General features: G+C 43.4%; 1 protein-coding gene and 1 pseudogene across 1 annotated transcript; one reads left to right on the forward strand and one right to left on the reverse strand.

The window, feature by feature from the left end:
• Window positions 1-17,300: 17,300 nt before the first annotated feature.
• LOC123163299 (uncharacterized) lies at window positions 17,301-17,450 on the reverse strand (annotated as a pseudogene).
• Window positions 17,451-18,245: 795 nt separating this feature from the next.
• LOC123159061 (uncharacterized) lies at window positions 18,246-19,767 on the forward strand. Its single transcript, XM_044576861.1, has 2 exons — window positions 18,246-18,612; window positions 18,979-19,767. The coding sequence occupies exon 2, from the start codon at window positions 19,044-19,046 to the stop codon at window positions 19,476-19,478; it is 435 nt and encodes a 144-aa protein (XP_044432796.1). The 5' UTR covers window positions 18,246-18,612; window positions 18,979-19,043; the 3' UTR covers window positions 19,479-19,767.
• Window positions 19,768-19,971: the final 204 nt, after the last annotated feature.

The following is a 19,971-nucleotide window of genomic DNA, read 5'->3' on the forward strand; positions in this document are numbered from 1 at the left end:
CATAACGTTGATTCCTTGATTGTGGGTTATCAAGATCAACATCAGGTTCAACTTCTACATCATTATCATTACTAGGTTGAGCATTATCATGAACATCATCGTTAACATTTTCACTAGGTTCATGTTCATTACCAGATTGTGTTTCAGCATCAGACATGGAAATATCATTTGGATTCTCAGGTGGCTCAGCAATAGGTTCACTAGAAGTTTGCAAAGTCCTATCATTCTTCTTTTTCTTCTTTCTTGAAGAACTAGGTACATCAATATCATTTCTCTGAGAATCTTGCTCGATTCTCTTAGGGTGGCATCCAGGATACAAAGGTTCCTGAGTCATTCTACCAGTTCTAGTAGTCACTCTAACAGCATAATCATTTTTCTTACTATTCATTTCATCAAGCACTTCTTTTTGAGCTTTAAGTACTTGTTCTACTTGAGTGGTAACCATAGAAGCATGTTTGCTAACAAGTTTAAGTTCACCTCTAATATCAGCCATATAATCACCCAAGTGTTTAATCATATAAGCATCTTGTTTTAATTGTCTACCAAAATAAGAATTAAAGTCATCTTGCTTAAACATAAAGTTATCAAACTCATCCAAGCACTGACTAGCAATTTTAGTAGGAGGGACTTCAGCTTTATCATATCTATAGAGAGAATTTACCTTTACTACCTGTGTCGGGATATTGGGATCAGGAGGTTCTTCAGTGAATAGGGAATTGAGATCATATACTTCTTCAACAGGCGGTAAATTAAGACCGTGTATTTCTTCAATAGGAGGTAAATTCTTAACATCTTTGGCTTTAATACCTTTTTCTTTCATAGATTTCTTTGCCTCTTGCATATCTTCGGGGCTGAGAAATAGAACACCTCTCTTCTTCGGAGTTGGTTTAGGAATAGTCTCAGGAATTGGCTCAGGAGATGGCTCGGGGGCTGGCTCAGGAGGTGCCCAATTATTTTCAATTGTCAACATATTATTCAATAGAATTTCAGCTTCATCCGGTGTTCTTTCCCTGAAAAGAGAACCAGCACAACTATCCAGGTAATCTCTGGAAGCATCGGTTAGTCCATTATAAAAGATATCAAGTATTTCAGGTTTCTTAAGAGGATGATCAGGCAAAGCATTAAGTAACTTGAGAAGCCTCCCCCAAGCTTGTGGGAGACTCTCTTCTTCTATTTGCACGAAGTTGTATATTTCCCTCAAGGCAGCTTGTTTCTTATGAGCAGGGAAATATTTAGCAGAAAAGTAATAGACCATATCCTGGGGACTATGCACACAACCAGGATCAAGAGAATTAAACCATATCTTAGCATCACCCTTTAATGAGAACGGAAATATTTTGAGTAAATAAAGGTAGCGCGATCTCTCATTATTAGTAAACAGGGCGGCTATATCATTTAACATAGTAAGATGTGCCACAGCGGTTTCAGATTCATAGCCATAGAAAGGATTAGATTCAACCAAAGTGATTATATCTGGATCAACAGAAAATTCATAATAATCCTTATCGGGAACACATATAGGTGAAGTAGCAAAAGCAGGGTCGGGTCTCATTCTATCTCTAAAAAATTCTTTACTCCATTTAACTAGCAACCTCTTAAGTTCGTATCTATCCTAGCAAGCAAAAATAGCTGCAGAAGATTCTGTATCAAAAAGATAACCCTCAGGAATAGCAGGCATATTTTCATCATCACTCTCATCATTGTATTCAGATTCAATAACTACTCTTTCTCTAGACCTAGAAATTTGCTCATCTAGAAATTCACCAAGGGGCACAGTAGTATCAAGCATAGAAGTAGTTTCATCATAAGTATCATGCATAGCATAAGTGGCATCATCAACAACATGCGGCATATCAAAGTTCATGGCAGTAGCAGGTTTAGGTGTCGCTAGCTTACTCATAACAGAAGGTGAATCAAGTGCAGAGCTAGATGGCAATTCCTTACCTCCCCTCGTAGTTGAGGGATAAATTGTTGTCTTAGCATCTTTCAAGTTCTTCATAGTGTCCAGCAGATATAAATCCCAAGTAACTCAAGGAATAGAGCTATGCTCCCCGGCAACGGCGCCAGAAAAAGGTCTTGATAACCCACAAGTATAGGGGATCGCAACAGTTTTCGAGGGTAGAGTATTCAACCCAAATTTATTGATTCGACACAAGGGGAGCCAAAGAATATTCTCAAGTATTAGCAGCTGAGTTGTCAATTCAACCACACCTGGAAACTTAGTATCTGCAGCAAAGTGTTTAGTAGCAAAGTAATATGATAGTGGTGGTAACGGTAACAGAAGTAAAGACAGCAAAAGTAATGTTTTTGGTATTTTGTAGTGATTGTAACAGTAGCAACAGAAAAGTAAATAAGCGAGACCAGTATATGGAAAACTCGTAGGCATCGGATCAGTGATGGATAATTATGTCGGATGTGGTTCGTCATGTAACAGTCATAACATAGGGTGACACAGAACTAGCTCCAGTTCATCAATGTAATGTAGGCATGTATTCCGAATATAGTCATACGTGCTTATGGAAAAGAACTTGCATGACATCTTTTGTCCTACCCTCCCGTGGCAGCGGGGTCCTATTGGAAACTAAGGGATATTAAGGCCTCTTTTTAATAGAGAACCGGAACAAAGCATTAGCACATAGTTAATACATGAACTCCTCAAACTATGGTCATCACCGGGAGTGGTTCCGATTATTGTCACTTCGGGGTTGCCGGATCATAACACATAGTAGGTGACTATAGACTTGCAAGATAGGATCAAGAACTCACATATATTCATAAAAAAAATAGGTTCAGATCTGAAATCATGGCAGTCGGGCCCTAGTGACAAGCATTAAGCATAGCAAAGTCATAGCAACATCAATCTCAGAACATAGTGGATACTAGGGATCAAACCCTAACAAAGCTAACTCGATTACATGATAAATCTCATCCAACCCATCACCATCGAGCAAGCCTATGATGGAATTACTCACGCACGGCGGTGAGCATCATGAAATTGGTGATGGAGGATGGTTGATGATGACGACGGCGACGAATCCCCCTCTCCGGAGCCCCGAACGGACTCCAGATCAGCCCTCCCGAGAGATATTAGGGCTTGGCAGCGGCTCCGTATCGTAAAACGCGATGATTTCTTCTCTCCGATTTTTTTCTCCCCGAAGGCCAATATATGGAGTTGGAGTTGGCATCGAAGGGCCACCAGGGGGCCCACGAGGTAGGGGGCCCGCCCTAGGGGGGGCGCCCCCATCCTCGTGGACAGGGTGTGGGCCCCCTGGTCTTCATCTTTGGCGAGGATTTTTTATTATTTATTCTAAGATATTCCGTGGAGTTTCAGGTCGTCCCGAGAACTTTTATTTTCTGCACATAAAACAATATCATGGCAATTCTGCTGAATACAGCGTCAGTCCGGGTTAGTTCCATTCAAATCATACAAGTTAGAGTCCAAAACAAGGGCAAAAGTGTTTGGAAAAGTAGATACGATGGAGACGTATCAAGCATCATAATGATTATGAGCTTGCGCGCATGAAAAGAATAAAGCAGAACAATGCCATGGCTGTCAAACTTGGCATTAAGGGACTGAAATCAAGTCTGGATGCAATGCAATGCAAACACTCCCCACATACAGATTCATGCTCATAATATGATCCTAACAGTGATTCTGAGCTAGAGGGAGACCTAGGTCAATGTAGCTCCCTAGTGGAGGAGTCAGAGGAAGATGCCCTATCTTATTCACCCATCAAGGTGCTTGCTCTAACTTTCCAAGGTTACATTGGTCGCACATATCTTGCAACCGATGATTTGCATTGCTTCTACTTTGTTGAACTGCCATTAGCTTAGTTTACACATCGTGTATGTGAATACGCCCTGCCTATCCATTTTCAGTACATATTCCATCTGTCATCATACCATATTTATCCATTCAAATGTTGTTCTTGTGTATCAGGCGTTCAAAAGGAAGAGGGTGATTGCTGATCATGGAGGAGCACAAGCAAAGTATATGGAAAATATAGTGGCACCTGATAAATCAAATAGCCCATTAGGTGTAGTTGCAATATCACCTAACCCACAAAACACCCCAACTCTAGCAGACTCTAGCCCTACTACACTGGTCATTTCTGATGCCCCAACTCAGTAGACCCCAACTGCAGCAAACAGTATGATTATGCCAGTTGACATAGCACCAGCTCTACGACACAAACCCCCATTCCAGCAAAGAGTACACCAAATCCAGTTGCCAAATCCCTTTTCAAACCAGAGAGAGCCCCAATTGCAGCAAATAGGACCCCTGTTCCATTTCTTACCAGTTTAGAAGACGAAGCTTAGATTGTTGTCAGGAACTTTGTGCGCATCTTTCCTTCATGGAAAGATTATACCGCAGACACAGAACAATTTCCAGTCTTCCTCTGCAACTTACGCGTAAGTAATGTACTAATGTTATTCATGGTCATTACTGCATATGTTTCTGCTGACAGAATACACAAGATTTCATTATTTTAAATAGGCGAGGAGCAAAATGGATTGTGAAGACGAGCAAGGGTTGGTTGCACTTTTCAAGCACTCGTTGATGAAGTATCATTCCTACCTGAGGCAAGTGCACTTTGATGGCAAGCCTCTAAATGAAATTTCTGTAAAGTCTCTGGTGCTACATTTATCCGACGGTGAGTGGAATAATCTTGTTACACGTTGGTGTCGGATGCAGCGTAAGGTACTGTCTATGATATCACATCACAATTTGAACTACATTTCTGCATTTACCTTAACGTCTCACTTGTACAAAAACTGTTAGCAGAAGAACATCATTCTCAAGGGACCACAGAATCTCGCAACTATACTGCACACTGCATTGCTCTTGTGAGTACCTCTTGCCCTGTATGACCATACTTACTTTCATAGCTGTTTGATTATGTAGCATCACTGCACATGTTAGCCTCATTATCATCCATTTGGTGGACATTATAAGACCCGTATGGACTCTTACATAAATTTAGAATCAACCCAATGCTTTTGAAGAGGTTTATCTCTGCAGTCCTCTTGTAAGGACTGAATGTCGTCTATCACTATACTTACATTAACAGCTACTCCCTCCGTCCCATAATATAAGAACATTTTGTATAGCACACCAGTGTTCAAAACACTCTTGTATTATGGGAAGAGGGATTGGTTCATTGTGTAGCACTCTGCATCTTATCTCCCTCGCCCACCATTTACTAAAAAAGATCAGATCTATATTTAATCTTACCAACAAGTAGAATACACAAACAATGCCAGTGCAGAAGTGTAGCCCATTGCTCTTGTCAGTACATTTTGTCCTATAACGCTTGTACTTCCAGGGATTGGTAGTTGATTATGTAGCATCAATCTGTATCTTATCTTCATTATCCTCTATCCCTTCCAGTATTATCATATCTATAATTATTCTCTACAAAATGTAGAGTACATGCAATGCTTATGAAGAAGATTCTATGCTGAAATTCTTGAGTTATCCTTCCCTTGACATGGAGAAGGGCATTATAAAGCCGGTGTTAACTGTTAATGTAAGTCAGTCCTTCTAAAGCCTTTATCCTCAACTGCTGTTTAATTTGCTCATACTCCCTATCGTTTACTGCTGTTTAGTTTGCTGCTTCTACCAAAATGCATGTTCGCAAGAACCGTAAGTTCTAAGTTTTACTTGTAAAACCAAATTCCTTTTTCGTACCATGCACATTACTCAATACTCCCTATATGTATGCTTGTTTTTGTGGATCTATAATCCAGTGTGTGGTGAAGCAGCCCACGTTTGCACCTTGTCATCTCCTGTTTTATCTTACTTATGTGGCTGATGATATGAACAACATGCCATGCACATTAAACAAAATAGATACAATGATTTTCTTTGCCCTTCATCTGTGCTTGTTATGTTGACATGGTAATCCAGTACTGTGGTGAAGCTCCCCGCATTATGAACAATGCCAAATTATGCTATTGATATTTTGAACTTACTCTTTATTTTCTAATTTGAAATTGGATGGAATTGACAGCACAGTTATCATCTTTGTTTATGCACGTGCAAAACCTGTCATCTCTCTGCTTTGTTTCAGGGTGATATGCCTGATGGCATGCACAAGTCTGCTGAAGGCTGCGAGACAAACTCAACATATATTGCAGCAAAGAAGGCAAAACATCTTGAAGATAGCGAGACAACCCCAAAGTCTTGTCTTGATGCAGTGTTCAAGTTACTTGAGACTAGCAGTCAGACAAGCTCACAGAATTCGTTGTCTGAATCAGTTCGACTTCTTCAGTCCCAAGTTCTAGCAGAAATGCATTCTGCAACTCAACTTCAACTTGAAGTCCTATCTCTAAGAAAGATTGCGGAGAAGACCAATGAGAACCTCATCGCTAAACAACTACACCTGGAAGCTATGACCAACATGCTAGGCCGGTCTCACAGCCTTGCTCAGCAGCTTGCGCAGCAGTTCCCTCGCAAGGCTAACCTTTCTTGAACTGTCTTGGAAGTGGTCTCGATTCAGTATTATTTTGTTACGCTACAATGGTGCCCAGTTTTTGTAATCTGCTTCTTCATTGCGCTTTATGATCACTGGTGGCGAACTTCGATGCCCAGTGGATGTAATATACCTTAAATCGTTTATTGTATAGTGTAAGTTTATTCTTAGTTACTATGTTGTAATTTCTTTATTGTATAGAGTAGGTTTGTTCTTAATTCCTACTAGTTACTGCCATCATTCGCTATCTGAAAAAAAATCAGATGTAGTCGATCGGGCAAAAACATTCGACTCTAATGGGCCTAGTTTTTAGCGGGCCACAATTGGGCCGGCCTGCATCTTTCTTGGGCCCGAATGTTTGGGGCCTTCACACTTTGCGCCAGGCCCACAACTTACACCGGCCTATATTTTAGTTGGGCCTTTTGTGGACCCAACGCTTAGTTTGGCCAAGGTAGCGTTGGGCCATTAGCAGGCTGAATATTGTACTGGCCTGTTACAGCCCAGATGAAACCATGGGCCTTTAGCAGGCCGAAATGCATGTTGGGCCTCAATTTTCACTAGTCGTCGATAGGCCTTTAGCAGGCTGAAATGTAGACCAGGCCTTTTTGGACCCAGTTAGCTCACGGGCCGTTACCAGACCGAAACATATCTCGGGCCTTAGTTGGCCCACTGATATCATGGGCCTTTAAGAGGCCAAAAGCTTAGTACAGGCATCAACGGGCCAAATTATGTGACAGACCTTTAACAGGCCCAAAGTCACGTTGGGCTTAACTATTACCACCTTTATCACGGGTCGTTAGTGGGCCCGATGTCTCGTCGGACCATATATGGCCCATGAGCAGCACGGGCCATTCCCAGGACGAAAGTCACATCGGGCTGAAATGGGCCCATGTCTACATTGGGCCTCTAACAGGCCGAAAGTCACTGGGCTGTAATTGGACCCAAATATTCGGCGAACAATTAATGGGCTAGATCTGGCTTCGGGCCGTAAAGGGGCCCAAATATTCGGCGAACAATTAACGGGCCAGATCTGGCCTCGGGCCGTAAATGGGCCTTTATTAAGCAGGCCGTTATTGGGCTGGCCCACTAGTACCTGAGTAAGTACTATGGGCCTTTGACTGGGCCGGCCTATTTAACCTATATGGGCCTCTGTTGGGCCCAGCCATGTGTCAACGTATCATAGGCATGTCTCCTCCAATGGACGGGCGACATCTGGCCCACTGACGACCTGACAGGTGTTCCCTCCGGCCAATCAGAATTTTACACGTGGAAATTTCCCATTGGTCCCGGCTGTTAATGGGTTATCGGATCCAAAACCGGACCCAATAGCTTAATGGTGTTCCGTTACGGTGGATGCCACGTGTCGGTCACCCTTGACGAAAGAACTTCTGTGATGCGCGATTTATCGTCATGGAAGTGGACACTTCTGTGATGATAATTTTGGTAATGTCATGGAACACTTCTACAACAGCACAGGTATGACTATCTTGATTCTGTCATAAAATCGTTATGGATGTACATGCATGAAAAAAAATGTGACCTACTGTGACAAACACGTGTAATCACGGAAGCGTATTTTTTTTGTAGTGTATTGCCTTGCATGATCATGTAGTTGACATCATATTTGTGGCAAAGCCACCTTTCATAATTCTTTCATACATGTCACTCTTGATTCATTACACATCCCGGTACACCACCGGAGGCATTCATACAGAGTTGTAAATCTTGTTCTACGTATCGAGGTTTAGTTCATGAGTTGTAAGTAAATAAAAGTGTGATGATCATCATTATTAGAGCATTGTCCCAGTGAGGAAAGGATGATGGAGACTATGATTCCCCCACAAGTCGGGATGAGACTCCGGACGAAAAAAATTAAAAAAAGGCCAAAGAAGCCCACCAAAACAAATGAGAGAAAAAGAGAGAAGGGACAATGTTACTATCCTTTTACCACACTCGTGCTTCGAAGTAGCACCATGGTCTTCATGATAGAGAGTCTCCTATGTTGTCACTTTCATATACTAGTGGGTATTTTTCATTATAGAACTTGGCTTGTATATTCCAATGATGGGCTTCCTCAAAGTGCCCTAGGTCTTCGTGATCAAGCAAGTTGGATGCACACCCATTTAGTTTCCTTTTGAGCTTTCATACACTTATAGCTCTAGTGCATCTGTTGCATGGCAATCCCTACTCACTCACATTGATATCTATTGATGGGCATCTCCATAGCCCATTGATATGCCTAGTTGATGTGAGACTATCTTCCTCCTTTTTGTCTTCTCCACAACAATCACCCTATTCCACCTATAGTGCTATGTCCATGGCTCACGCTCATGTATTGCGTGAAAGTTGAAAAAGTTTGAAAATTCTAAAGTATGAAACAATTGCTTGGCTGAAACCGGGGTTGTGCATGATTTGAATATTTTGTGTGACGAAGATGGAGCATAGCCAAACTATATGATTTTGTAGGGATGAACTTTCTTTGGCCATGTTATTTTCAGAAGACATGATTACTTTGTTAGTATGCTTGAAGTATTATTATTTTTATGTCAATATTAAACTTTTGTTTTGAATCTTATGGATCTGAATATTCTTTCCACAATAAAGAGAATTACATGGATAAATATGTTAGATAACATTCCACATAAAAAATTCTGTTTTTATCATTTACCTACTCGAGGACGAGTAGGAATTAAGCTTGGGGATGCTTGATACGTCTCCAACATATCTATAATTTTTTATTGTTCCGTGCTATTACATTATCTGTTTTGGATGTTTAATGGGCTTTACTATGCACTTTTATATTATTTTTGGGACTAACCTATTAACCGTAGGCCTAGTGCAAATTGTTTTTTTGCCTAATTCAGTGTTTCACAGAAAAGGAATATCAAACGAAGTCCAAACAGAATGAAACCTTCGGGAGAATCGTTTTTGGAACAAACGCAATCCAGGAGACTTGGAGTGGACGTCAAGGAAGCAACGAGGCGGCCACGAGGCAGGGATGCGCGCCCCCCACCCTCGTGGGCCCATCGTGGCCCCCCTGACCGACTTCTTTCGCCTATATATACTCATATACCCTGAAAACATCCGGGAGCACCATAGGTCGGGATTTCCACCGCCGCAAGCCTCTGTAGCCACCAAAAACCAATCGGGACCCTGTTCTGGCACCCTGCCGGAGGGGGGATCCCTCACCGGTGGCCATCTTCATCATCCTGTCACTCTCCATGATGAGGAGGGAGTAGTTCACCCTTGGGGCTAAGGGTATGTACCAATAGATATGTGTTTGGTCTCTCTCTCTCTCGTGTTCTTGATTCGGCATGATCTTGATGTATCGAAAGCTTTGCTATTATAGTTGGATCTTATGATGTTTCTCCCCCTCCACTCTCTTGTAATGGATTGAGTTTTCCCTTTGAAGTTATCTTATCGGATTGAGTCTTTAAGGATTTGAGAACACTTGATGTATGTCTTGCATGTGCTTATCTGTGGTGACAATGGGACTTAATTAGTGCTTTATCATGTTTTTGCACTAAACAATAAGGTTAACTTGTTTAATCATGCATGAAACTAGTACAGTGGATAGATTGGATTTTTTTGATCATTTTTCATATATATATAACTTATTTCATTCTGAGTTATGGTTGAATTTCTATGAATTTTAGAAGTTTTGGACATTTTCTGGATTTTCTGAATTATTTTAAATACAGAAACTATTTACTATGTCAGCATGACATCTGCATTGCGTCAGCAGGTCAACGGGGCTAGTCCATGTCAAACCTGACGTGTGGGGTCCACTGGTCAGTGACATAGTGCTGGTTCGTGTCGCCGACAGGTGGGATCGGGTCAACAGACACGTCAGCAAGTCAACACTGACGTGTGGGGTCGGTCAACATGTGACGTGGCCAGGTCAAACTGACATGTGGGGCCCATGGGGTTAGTTTAATCTAAAAAGAAATAAAACCCAGGTTAATTAGGGTGTGGGGCCCATCTGTCAGTGACCTAGGGTTAGAATAATAACATAATTAGTGCTAAATTAATCTGCCACGTCAGCGTCGCTGGAGCCTGGCTGGCAGCAACCAAAACGACGGCGGCGCTGCTCAGAAATGCGCTATGGGCGGCGGCTGAACGCGCGGAGACCATCAGGACGTAGCTCGTGCTCTCCCGTATCTAGAGGGGCATGTGGTTGGCCGCGGCGGCGGCCGAAGCTCGGGCATCAGCGGGTTAGGCGCTATGACGCGTCTCAGGTCGAGCTGGTGTGGTCTACGGCTTGCGGAGGCGCTGAGCATGCAGACGTGCTCGGCTCCGGGTGAAACGAGCTCTGGGCTCGGCGGCGACATGGACGGCGGCTGGGAGCTCATGGCTCTGACGGACATCGGTGTAACAGGAAGAAAACGAGCCAGGGGAGAGGGAGGATCAACACAGGAGCTCACAGCGCATCGAATGGAGCCGTTTGCGAGCTCGGGGAGGCACCGGAGCAAGCGGAGCAGCGATCTCCGGTGGCCGGCGATGAAAACGATGATGGTGGCCTCGCTTCAGGAGTCCCGCGGGCGCGTGCTTCGTCTTGGAGCCCCGTGGCGTCGAGGCAGAGCCTCTAGATAGCACGGAGAGGCGAGGTGGTAGCTCTGGCCATGACGACGACGAGCAGCGGCGATGAGCTCCGCTCGGTAGCCGCGTTCGAGAGAGCCAGAGGAGGGGAGAGGAAGCATCGAGTGAGGGAGAGGGGCGAGGGGTCACGGGGCGTCTCCGGACGCAGGTCAGGACGAGGAGGAGAAGCAGGAGGTGGCGGGGAGACGTGGCCGCGGTCGCTCGCGTGCGGGCACGCAGCTGCTTCGGGGAGAGGGAAGGAAGACGACGGAGGCGCCAGGTGGGCTGGGCCGGCCAGCTGCAGTGGTGGGCCGCACAGGTAAGTCCCAGCTAAGACTCTCTCTCTTTCTTTTATTTTTCTTTTCTATTTCTGTTATTTTGTTTTGATTTAGTTTCAAAACTAAACCATTTTAAAACTTTCTATAAATTTTTATGTGAGCTTAGAGAGCTAGTCCAAGGTCACATGCTAACTTACAAAAATATTTGAACATTATTTCTTATGTAGCAGAAATAATTCCAACCCAAATATATTATTGATTTAAATCAAAGGCCCAAAATAAATTATTTCTGTGACTCCAAAAATATTGGTTTGAATTTTACCTCATGCCAATATTTTCACAGAATAACATGAACATTTTCTTGGACTCATTTGATGAGATTTAAATGTTGATTATTTTTAGACGTTTTCTGAGGCTTTGAAAATTCCTCAATTCAAATTTCATTTGAATTTAAACATGATGCTCACATGGAAGCTAGCCTAGATCAGACCAAAACTAGGGTTGTGACAAGTAGTGGGAGCAATGAGAGTGCTAATAAAATCATTGTTGTTGGTATTGGAAAAGTCACACAATTTGGTATTATCTTGAGCCATCGTGACAAAGCAAGCAATCCAACACACAAGCACACAAGAAGTAAGTGAGAAAGACGAACGGAAGTGGGGCGAAGAAAAGGAAAATCTTTTCGAAAATCGTATTTGGGGTGGGGGAGAGGAAAATGAGAGGCGAATGGTGAATAATGTAATGCAAGAGAGAAGAGTTTATGATGGGTACTTGGTATGGCTTGACTTGACGTAGATCTCCCCGGCAACGGCGCCAGAAATTCTTCTTGCTACCTCTTGAGATTGCATTGGTTTTTTCCTTGAAGAGGAAAGGGTGATGCAGCAAAGTAGAGTAAGTCTTTCTCTCAGTTTGAGAACCAAGGTATCAATCTAGTAGGAGACAACACACAAGTTACGAAATACCTGCACAAACAATTAACAACTTGCACCCAATGCGATAAAGGGGTTGTCAATCCCTTCGCGGTTACTTGCAAAAGTGAGATCTCATAGAGATAGATAAACGGTAAAGTAAATATTTTTGGTATTTTTAGTTTATAGATCGGAAAGTAAAAGATTGCAAAATAGTAGATCGGAAACTACTATGATGTAAAAGAGAACTTATATGATGGAAAAGATACCCGGGGGCCATAGGTTTCACTAGAGGCTTCTCTCAAGATAGCAAATATTACGGTGGGTGAACAAATTACTGCCGAGCAATTTATAGAAGAGCGCATAATTATGACGATATCTAAGGTAATGATCATGAACATAGGCATCACGTCCGTGTCAAGTAGACCGAAACGATTCTGCATCTACTACTATTACTCCACACATCAACCGCTATCCAACATGCGTCTAGAGTATTAAGTTCATAAAGAACGGAGAAATGCATTAAGTAAGATGACATGATGTAGAGGAATTAACTCAAGCAATATGACAAAAACCCCATCTTTTTATCCTCGATGGCAACAATACAATACGTGCCTTGCTGCCCCTACTGTCACTGGGAAAGGACACTACAAGATTGAACCCAAAGCTAAGCACTTCTCCCATTGCAAGAAAAACCAATCTAGTAAGTGCTACCTCTTGAGCTTGCGTTGGTTTTCCCTTGAATAGGAAAGGGTGATGCAGCAAAGTAGCGTAAGTATTTTCCTCAGTTTTGAGAACCAAGGTATCAATCAAGTAGGAGACGACGCACAAGTCACCGAATACCTGCACAAACAATCAAGAACTTGCAACCAACGCGATAAAGGGTTGTCAATCCCTTCACGGTCACTCGCAAAAGTGAGATCTGATAGAGATAATAAAGTAAATATTTTTGGTATTTTTGATGTATAGATTGGAAAGTAAAGATGGCAAAATAATAGATCGGAAACTAGCAAGATGTAAACGAGATTTAATAATATGGAAAAGAGACCCAGGGGCCATAGGTTTCAATAGTGGCTTCTCTCGAGATAGCATGTATTACGGTGAGTGAACAAATTACTGTCGAGCAATTGATAGAAAAGCGCATAATTATGATTATATATAAGGCAATGATCATGAACAAAGGCATCACGTATGTGTCAATTAGACCGACTCCTGCCTGCATCTACTACTATTACTCCACACATCGACTGTTGTCCAGCATGGATCTAGAGTATTAAGTTCATAAGAACAGAGTAACGCATTAAGCAAGATGACATGATATAGAGGAATTAACTCAAGCAATATGACAAAAAACCCATCTTTTTATCCTCGATGGCAACAATACAATATGTGCCTTGCTGCCCCTACTGTCACTGAGAAAGGACACCGCAAGATTGAACCCAAAGCTAAGCACTTCTCCCATGGCAAGAAAGATCAATCTAGTAGGCCAAACTAAACCGATAATTTGAAGAGACTTGCAAAGATATCAAATCATGCATATAAGAATTCAGAGAAGAACCAAATAATATTCATAGATAATCTTGTTCATAAGTCCACAATTCATCGTATCTCGGCAAACACACCGTAAAAGAGTATTACATCGAATAGATCTCCAATAACATCGAGGCGAACTTTGTATTGAGAATCAAAGAGAGAGAAGAAGCCATCTAGCTAATAACTATGGACCCGAAGGTCTGTGGTAAACTACTCACGCTTCATTGGAGAGGTAATGGTGTTAATGTAGAAGCCCTCCATGATCGAATCCCCCTCCGGCAGATTGCCGGAAAAGGCCCCAAGATGGGATCTCACGGGTACAGAAGATTGCGGCCGTGGAAAAGTGGTTTCGTGGCTCCCCCTGATATTTTTAGGGTATAAGAGTATATATAGGCGAAAGAACTAGGTCGGTGGAGCTACGAGGGGCCCACGAGGGTGGGGGCGCCTACCCCCCTAGGCGCGCCCTCCTGCTTCGTGGCCTCCTCGTTACGTCTCCGACTTCATCTCCAAGTCTTCTGGTTTGCTTTCGGTCCAAGAAAGATCATCGCGAAGGTTTCATTTCATTTGGACTCCGTTTGGTATTCCTTTTCTGCAAAACTCTAAAATAGGCAAAAAAACAGAAACTCGCACTAGACCTCCGTTTAAAAGGTTAGTGCCAAAAATAATATAAAAGAGCATATTAAATCCCATTAAACATCCAAAACATATAATATAATAGCATGGAACAACAAAAAAATAATAGACACGTTGGAGATGTATCAGGCCAAACTAAACTGATAATTCGAAGAGACTTGCAAATATATCAAATCATGCATATAAGAATTTAGAGAAGACTCAAATAATATTCATAGATAATCTGATCATAAATCCACAATTCATGGATCTCGGCAAACACATCGCAAAAGAATATTACATCGAATAGATATCCAAGAACATCGAGGAGAACATGGTATTGAGAATCAAAGAGAGAGAAGAAGCCATCTAGCTACTAGCCATGGACCCGTAGGTCTATGGTAAACTACTCACGCTTCATCGGAAGGGTAATGGTGTTGATGTAGAAGTCCTCCATGATCGAATCCCCCTCCGGCAGGACGCCGGAAAAGGCCCCTAGATGTGATCTCACGGGTACAGAAGGTTGCGGCAATGGAAAAGTGGTTTCGTGGCTCCCCTAGATGTTTTTGGGGTATAAAAGTATATATAGGCGAAGGAACTAGGTCAGGAGACCCACGAGGGGCCCACGAGGTAGGGGCGTGCCCTACCCCATGGGCGCGCCCTCCACCCTCGTGGCCGCCTCGTTGCGTCTCCGACTTCATCTCCAAGTCTCCTGATTTGCTTCTGGTCCAAGAAAGATCATCACGAAAGTTCATTCCGTTTGGACTCCATTTGGTATCCCTTTTCTGCGAAACTCTAAAACAGGCAAAAAAAACTGAAACTGGCACTGGGCTCTCGGTTAATAGGTTAGTCCCAAAAATAATATAACATAGCATATAAATGCATATAAAACATCCAAAACTGATAATATATAGCATGAAACAATAAAAAATTATAGATACGTTGGAGACGTGTCACACCGCATATTGTTTTTGGTGACCCCAATTCGACGATTTATGCTAGAATTGATCTTACAGCTGGATAACAATATGGTTGACTAGTGAACCTGCGTATACACAAAAGATAACGTTAAACTAAGTAGAAATCACAAAAAGGAACTCTAGGGCTAAAAAAAATCTCAAAAGTTGTAGTTGAACTCATCATCTTTGTACAATCATAGCTCTCATCGATGATAGTCAATGTTGAGAAATTCATCCGCTGAAATACCAACAATATATGTAATGACTAAATCGCGTTAAATTATTGTAATAGTGGATCTTCACCCTAGTCTAGACAGGCAATTGTACCAGCATTGCCACACTAGGCGATGATCTTCCTCGTAAATGCTTGAAAGAAGGAACCGCCGAAGAAAACAATGTTGTCACTGATGATGATGCAGAGCAACGTTCTTGGACATAACCCGAAACCAACCCGTAGTCCCGAAGAACAATGGGAATACAACTTACAAGTAAGGATGGCAGCGAGGCTGCTCCCCATCCCCATCCCCATCCCCATCCCCATTTAGCAATCGGGAACACTTTCTTTCTCGTCCCCGTCCCCATCAGGTTCGGGGATTATGTTCCCATTCAGAAGCCAAACTGAAACAATATTGTGATATCTTCATGATCTTTTGGACATGCAAAAACATTTGGCTTTTGTAACATATACATAGTATAATAATAATAATAATAATAATAATAATAATAATAATAATAATAATAATAATAATAATAATAACATATACATAGTATAATAATAATAATGATAATAATAATAATAATAATAATAATAATAATAATAATAATAATAATAATAAATAACTTTTATATGCCAAATCCTAAACAATAATGCGCTAGAGACAATATTACATATACACGTACGATTTTGGGGCATAGCGGGGGACGGGATGGGCTAGACCTTCCCAACCCTATCCCCTCACTAGATTGCGAGGATCAAATCTGTTCATACCCTTTTTAGGGAAACACTTTGTATCTATTCATGAAACATCATGCAGTACAAACAAGATAAAGAGTAACAAGAGTTACATACATGTTCGTAGGATCGCCTAATAGATGAATTCCGCGCATGTTTGCAGGGAACGAGACAATTGTCATTCCTACTTACAAGCTCTTGGTAACGTCAGAATAAGTTCCACCATGAGACGAAATATCCTCCCCTTTTGGCTTATTATGGTCAGAGGCAGAGCATTCACATGAGCTCGCAAGTTAACATGAAATTGCCAAAATGGTCATTTTTCTATTTACAAATGTGATTTATCATCACTGCATTTTTCTATTTGAGTGGTGCTCAATTAATAACAGAGAACCTCAAAAGTGCAACATTTATATTTTTTTCCTTCCAAGTGTAACATTTTATATATTTAATTGAACAATAATGCTATTCAGTTCACTTTTGTTCAGAGAGGATGGCAAATCGAATATTTTTATGGCAACTTATATTGTCACGAGTCGGCAATTTCGGGTTGCGAGTACATCAAATCTTGACAAAGAAAATGAACCGAGACAAATTTTCCATGCTAATCCCTAGCCAAATCGTTTGTATTTGCCATATTTCTCAGTATACGGGACCTTTATTAAAATAGGACTCTAATATCCAACAAACATCAGATTTTTAGACATGGCAAATTAAATGTTTTTCATGATAAATTACGAGGATGACAAGTTTAGTTGACGAGCATGCCAACCTATCTCTGTTTATTTTAGTTTTCGTCAGGAAATTTTCTATTTATTTTATTTTTTGTCAGAAAATTATCATGTTGCAACTAACTTGTCACCCTCACACATCAATATAAACCTGTCATCATCACACATCAATAATGTTAGATTTGTCATGCCTAAAAATCTAACATTGGACTTTTAGCATTTTCACTTAAATATATTCAAAAGCACACAAAATGTTATAATTTAGAATTGTAGGGCTTTACCCTCCCAAAGGAAAGGAGCCCTTTCAGAAATTCTCAATGACCCCGGAGGGCCAAAAAGGGGGTTTGGAAATAGTTTTCAACCAGCAATTGACGCACCTTGGTATAACCTCACTAGCTGCGTCATTGCCCCAAGCGCAAAGATGCTTCCCAGCGTACGCCCACCCCGTAGTCTTATCACCTCCTCCACCTCTCCTTTCTCGGTCGCCAATCGATGTGGGACAAAACATAAACGCGACGACCCTGCCTGCTACACCCGCGCTCTCGGCTCTCCTCTCATGGGCCGCGTGCCTGATAGGCCTCCCGCGGACGAGGCAGCGCCGCAGGCGAGTGGGCCGCGCCATGGTATCGTGTTCCTCTCTGCCGCCGCTGCTGGCGTGCGCGATCCGCTACGCTGAAAAAGAAAAGCGATAGATCGCCTTCGTGCACGTGTGGCAGTCTGAAAATGTAGCATCACGAAAGAGAAAAGAGCAAAGCTACGCGATCCTGCTGCAGCTGCGGCTGTCGGCGACAGCAGCAGACAACGCGTGGCCTGCCCATCCCCCGTTCCAGTCCACGGTGAACTCAACTGAAGCCCTCCACTCTCGCAAACTTCTCGTGTAAGCTCGACGCAAATCGAGCATCTAGCACCCGCTGCTGGCCAGGCGAGGTGAGGCGGCTCTGACAGCAGCAGAGGAAAGTCACTTGTACACTGACCGGTGAGTACGCGTCGTTGTGGCGCACCGGCGACCGGTGGAGTGACGGCGAAGTCTATACCACAAGGGGTCAGGCCAGGCACGACCCGGTCGCCGCGCGCGCTGGGCTCTGCCTTTCCGTGTGTCGGAAGCGAGCGCAGCTGCCTGTGAGTGCGAGTGTGAGTGATCGGCGTACGTAACAGCAAGGGGGCGTACGGCAGCAAGTGGTTAAAAGTCCGGTGAGATTTGTCGCGGGATTGCCGGCTGGGGGAGCCACCTCGCCTTTCCGATGACATGGACCTCTCGGAGAGCTCAAGAGTGAAGAGAACCTACTCCCTCATCCACAACAGTGCGCCCTACCGCTGCCGCCGCTTGTTTGCTTTGCCACTCTTTCCTGCGTGCACACTCCAGAGTCCAGACAACACTGGCGGCTCTCTCACCTGCTGCTGCCAATATCTCAATGTCCACCAACCTGAAGATTCACCGCACCATCTCCCACTGGTACTAGTAGTATCCACCCCGTCTTCGTGTAGCTGTGCCAGTGCGAGATTGTTTCGGAGCCACCGGAGCCGGGGGCTTCTCGAGATGAGCTGATGTCGCGTGGGAGTGGGACTCGGGCATCGTAAAACAGAGGTCTGTTCTTCTTCCCTTTCCCTTGCGGTTATGGAGTGATTGATATGGGAGTTGTGCTTACCTCAGCGTTCCGTGTTCTTGTTCCTGTTACTCCGGTCCGGTGTGCCTTGCTATGAGATTCTCTCGGTGTACATGCCCTCGCGCTCTTCTAGGATTGATGATGTGCCGTTGATTCTTAGCTTCATTATTGGGTCGATATTCATATCCTGTAGCTCCACTTTCAGCTCTCGCAGCTCAGTATATATGCTCTGCTAAGTGCTGGAATAGGCACTAAAACCAGCTGGTTGATCAAAGGACACTTCCCTTGGCATGTTTAGATAAACGTCTCAACCTGCTCTTGACTTAATTTCTTTGGCCACTTTGCAGTTCTAGTGTCTCTGACCAACCAGCAAGTCCCCTTCTCAAGTTGGTTTTTTTCGCTCTGCCCTGGCATGGGTAGGCCTAGAGGGAAGGCCAAGAAATCGGCTGAGGATGCGAGGGACGACGACGACGGTAGTGGCGGCGAGGAGGCCGCTCCGACCGACCACAAGAGGAACGGCAGTCCTCTGAAGCCTCTGAGGGACGACGGAGCCGACGAAGAAGTGGAGGACATCGCCAAGGTCGCGGAGGTCGCAGACAGCGTGAAACCGGTCGTGCCAACCGAGGGTGCCGACAGCACGGTTGGGGGTAAAGTTCCTGACGGAGCGATGAAGAGGCCGCGGCGGCGCCGGCGGCGTCTGCAGGTGAAGCGAAGCTCCGAGTCGGTTGAGGACGTCGGCGACAAAGACGGTGACGACGTGAGGACAAAATCGAACGGGTTCCGGCGAAACGGAAGCCGCCGGAAGAACTCTACTCCCCGGCGGGCAGCCGAGGCGGGAGTAGTGTGAGTGTGTGACCGGTGGGTTTAGCAAATGGGCATTGATAGGATGTGCTAGTGACGCTGGTCTTTTACTTTTATGTTACTAGTACTAGTATACTTTTATGTTACTAGTACTAGTACTGGTACTCTACTAGCGGTACTTTGTTGCATAGATCGTCAAACGTACTAGATGCTTGTGTCTGTGAGCATGAGCATGTTTTTTTTAGAGATTATGATGAGCATATGCCATCATGTCTAGTTGTATGTTCTTCCACTCGTTTTGGATAACAAGGTGGCTGTGGCCTTAGGTGACTTAATTGTACTGGCTGCTACTGTTACTAATTGATATAGTTTGTGTTATACACGCATTCTTGTCATGATTAGAAACAAAACTAGATGTTGGGGTGATTTCTTTTTGGTAAATGATGATTGTTTCCAACCGACCGACCAAAGCTAGTGGCGGTCACTCGCTCGCGTGAGTTGCGGGCCCACACACGCTCGTCCCTCATTATCTTTTCCTC

Source organism: Triticum aestivum, chromosome 7B (genome assembly GCF_018294505.1).
Source record: "Triticum aestivum cultivar Chinese Spring chromosome 7B, IWGSC CS RefSeq v2.1, whole genome shotgun sequence".
Classification (NCBI taxonomy): domain Eukaryota; kingdom Viridiplantae; phylum Streptophyta; class Magnoliopsida; order Poales; family Poaceae; genus Triticum; species Triticum aestivum.

Bases quoted from the DNA above. Each gene is read 5' to 3' on its own strand.
- LOC123159061 (XM_044576861.1), top strand. From the start codon at position 19,044: ATGGGTAGGCCTAGAGGGAAGGCCAAGAAATCGGCTGAGGATGCGAGG.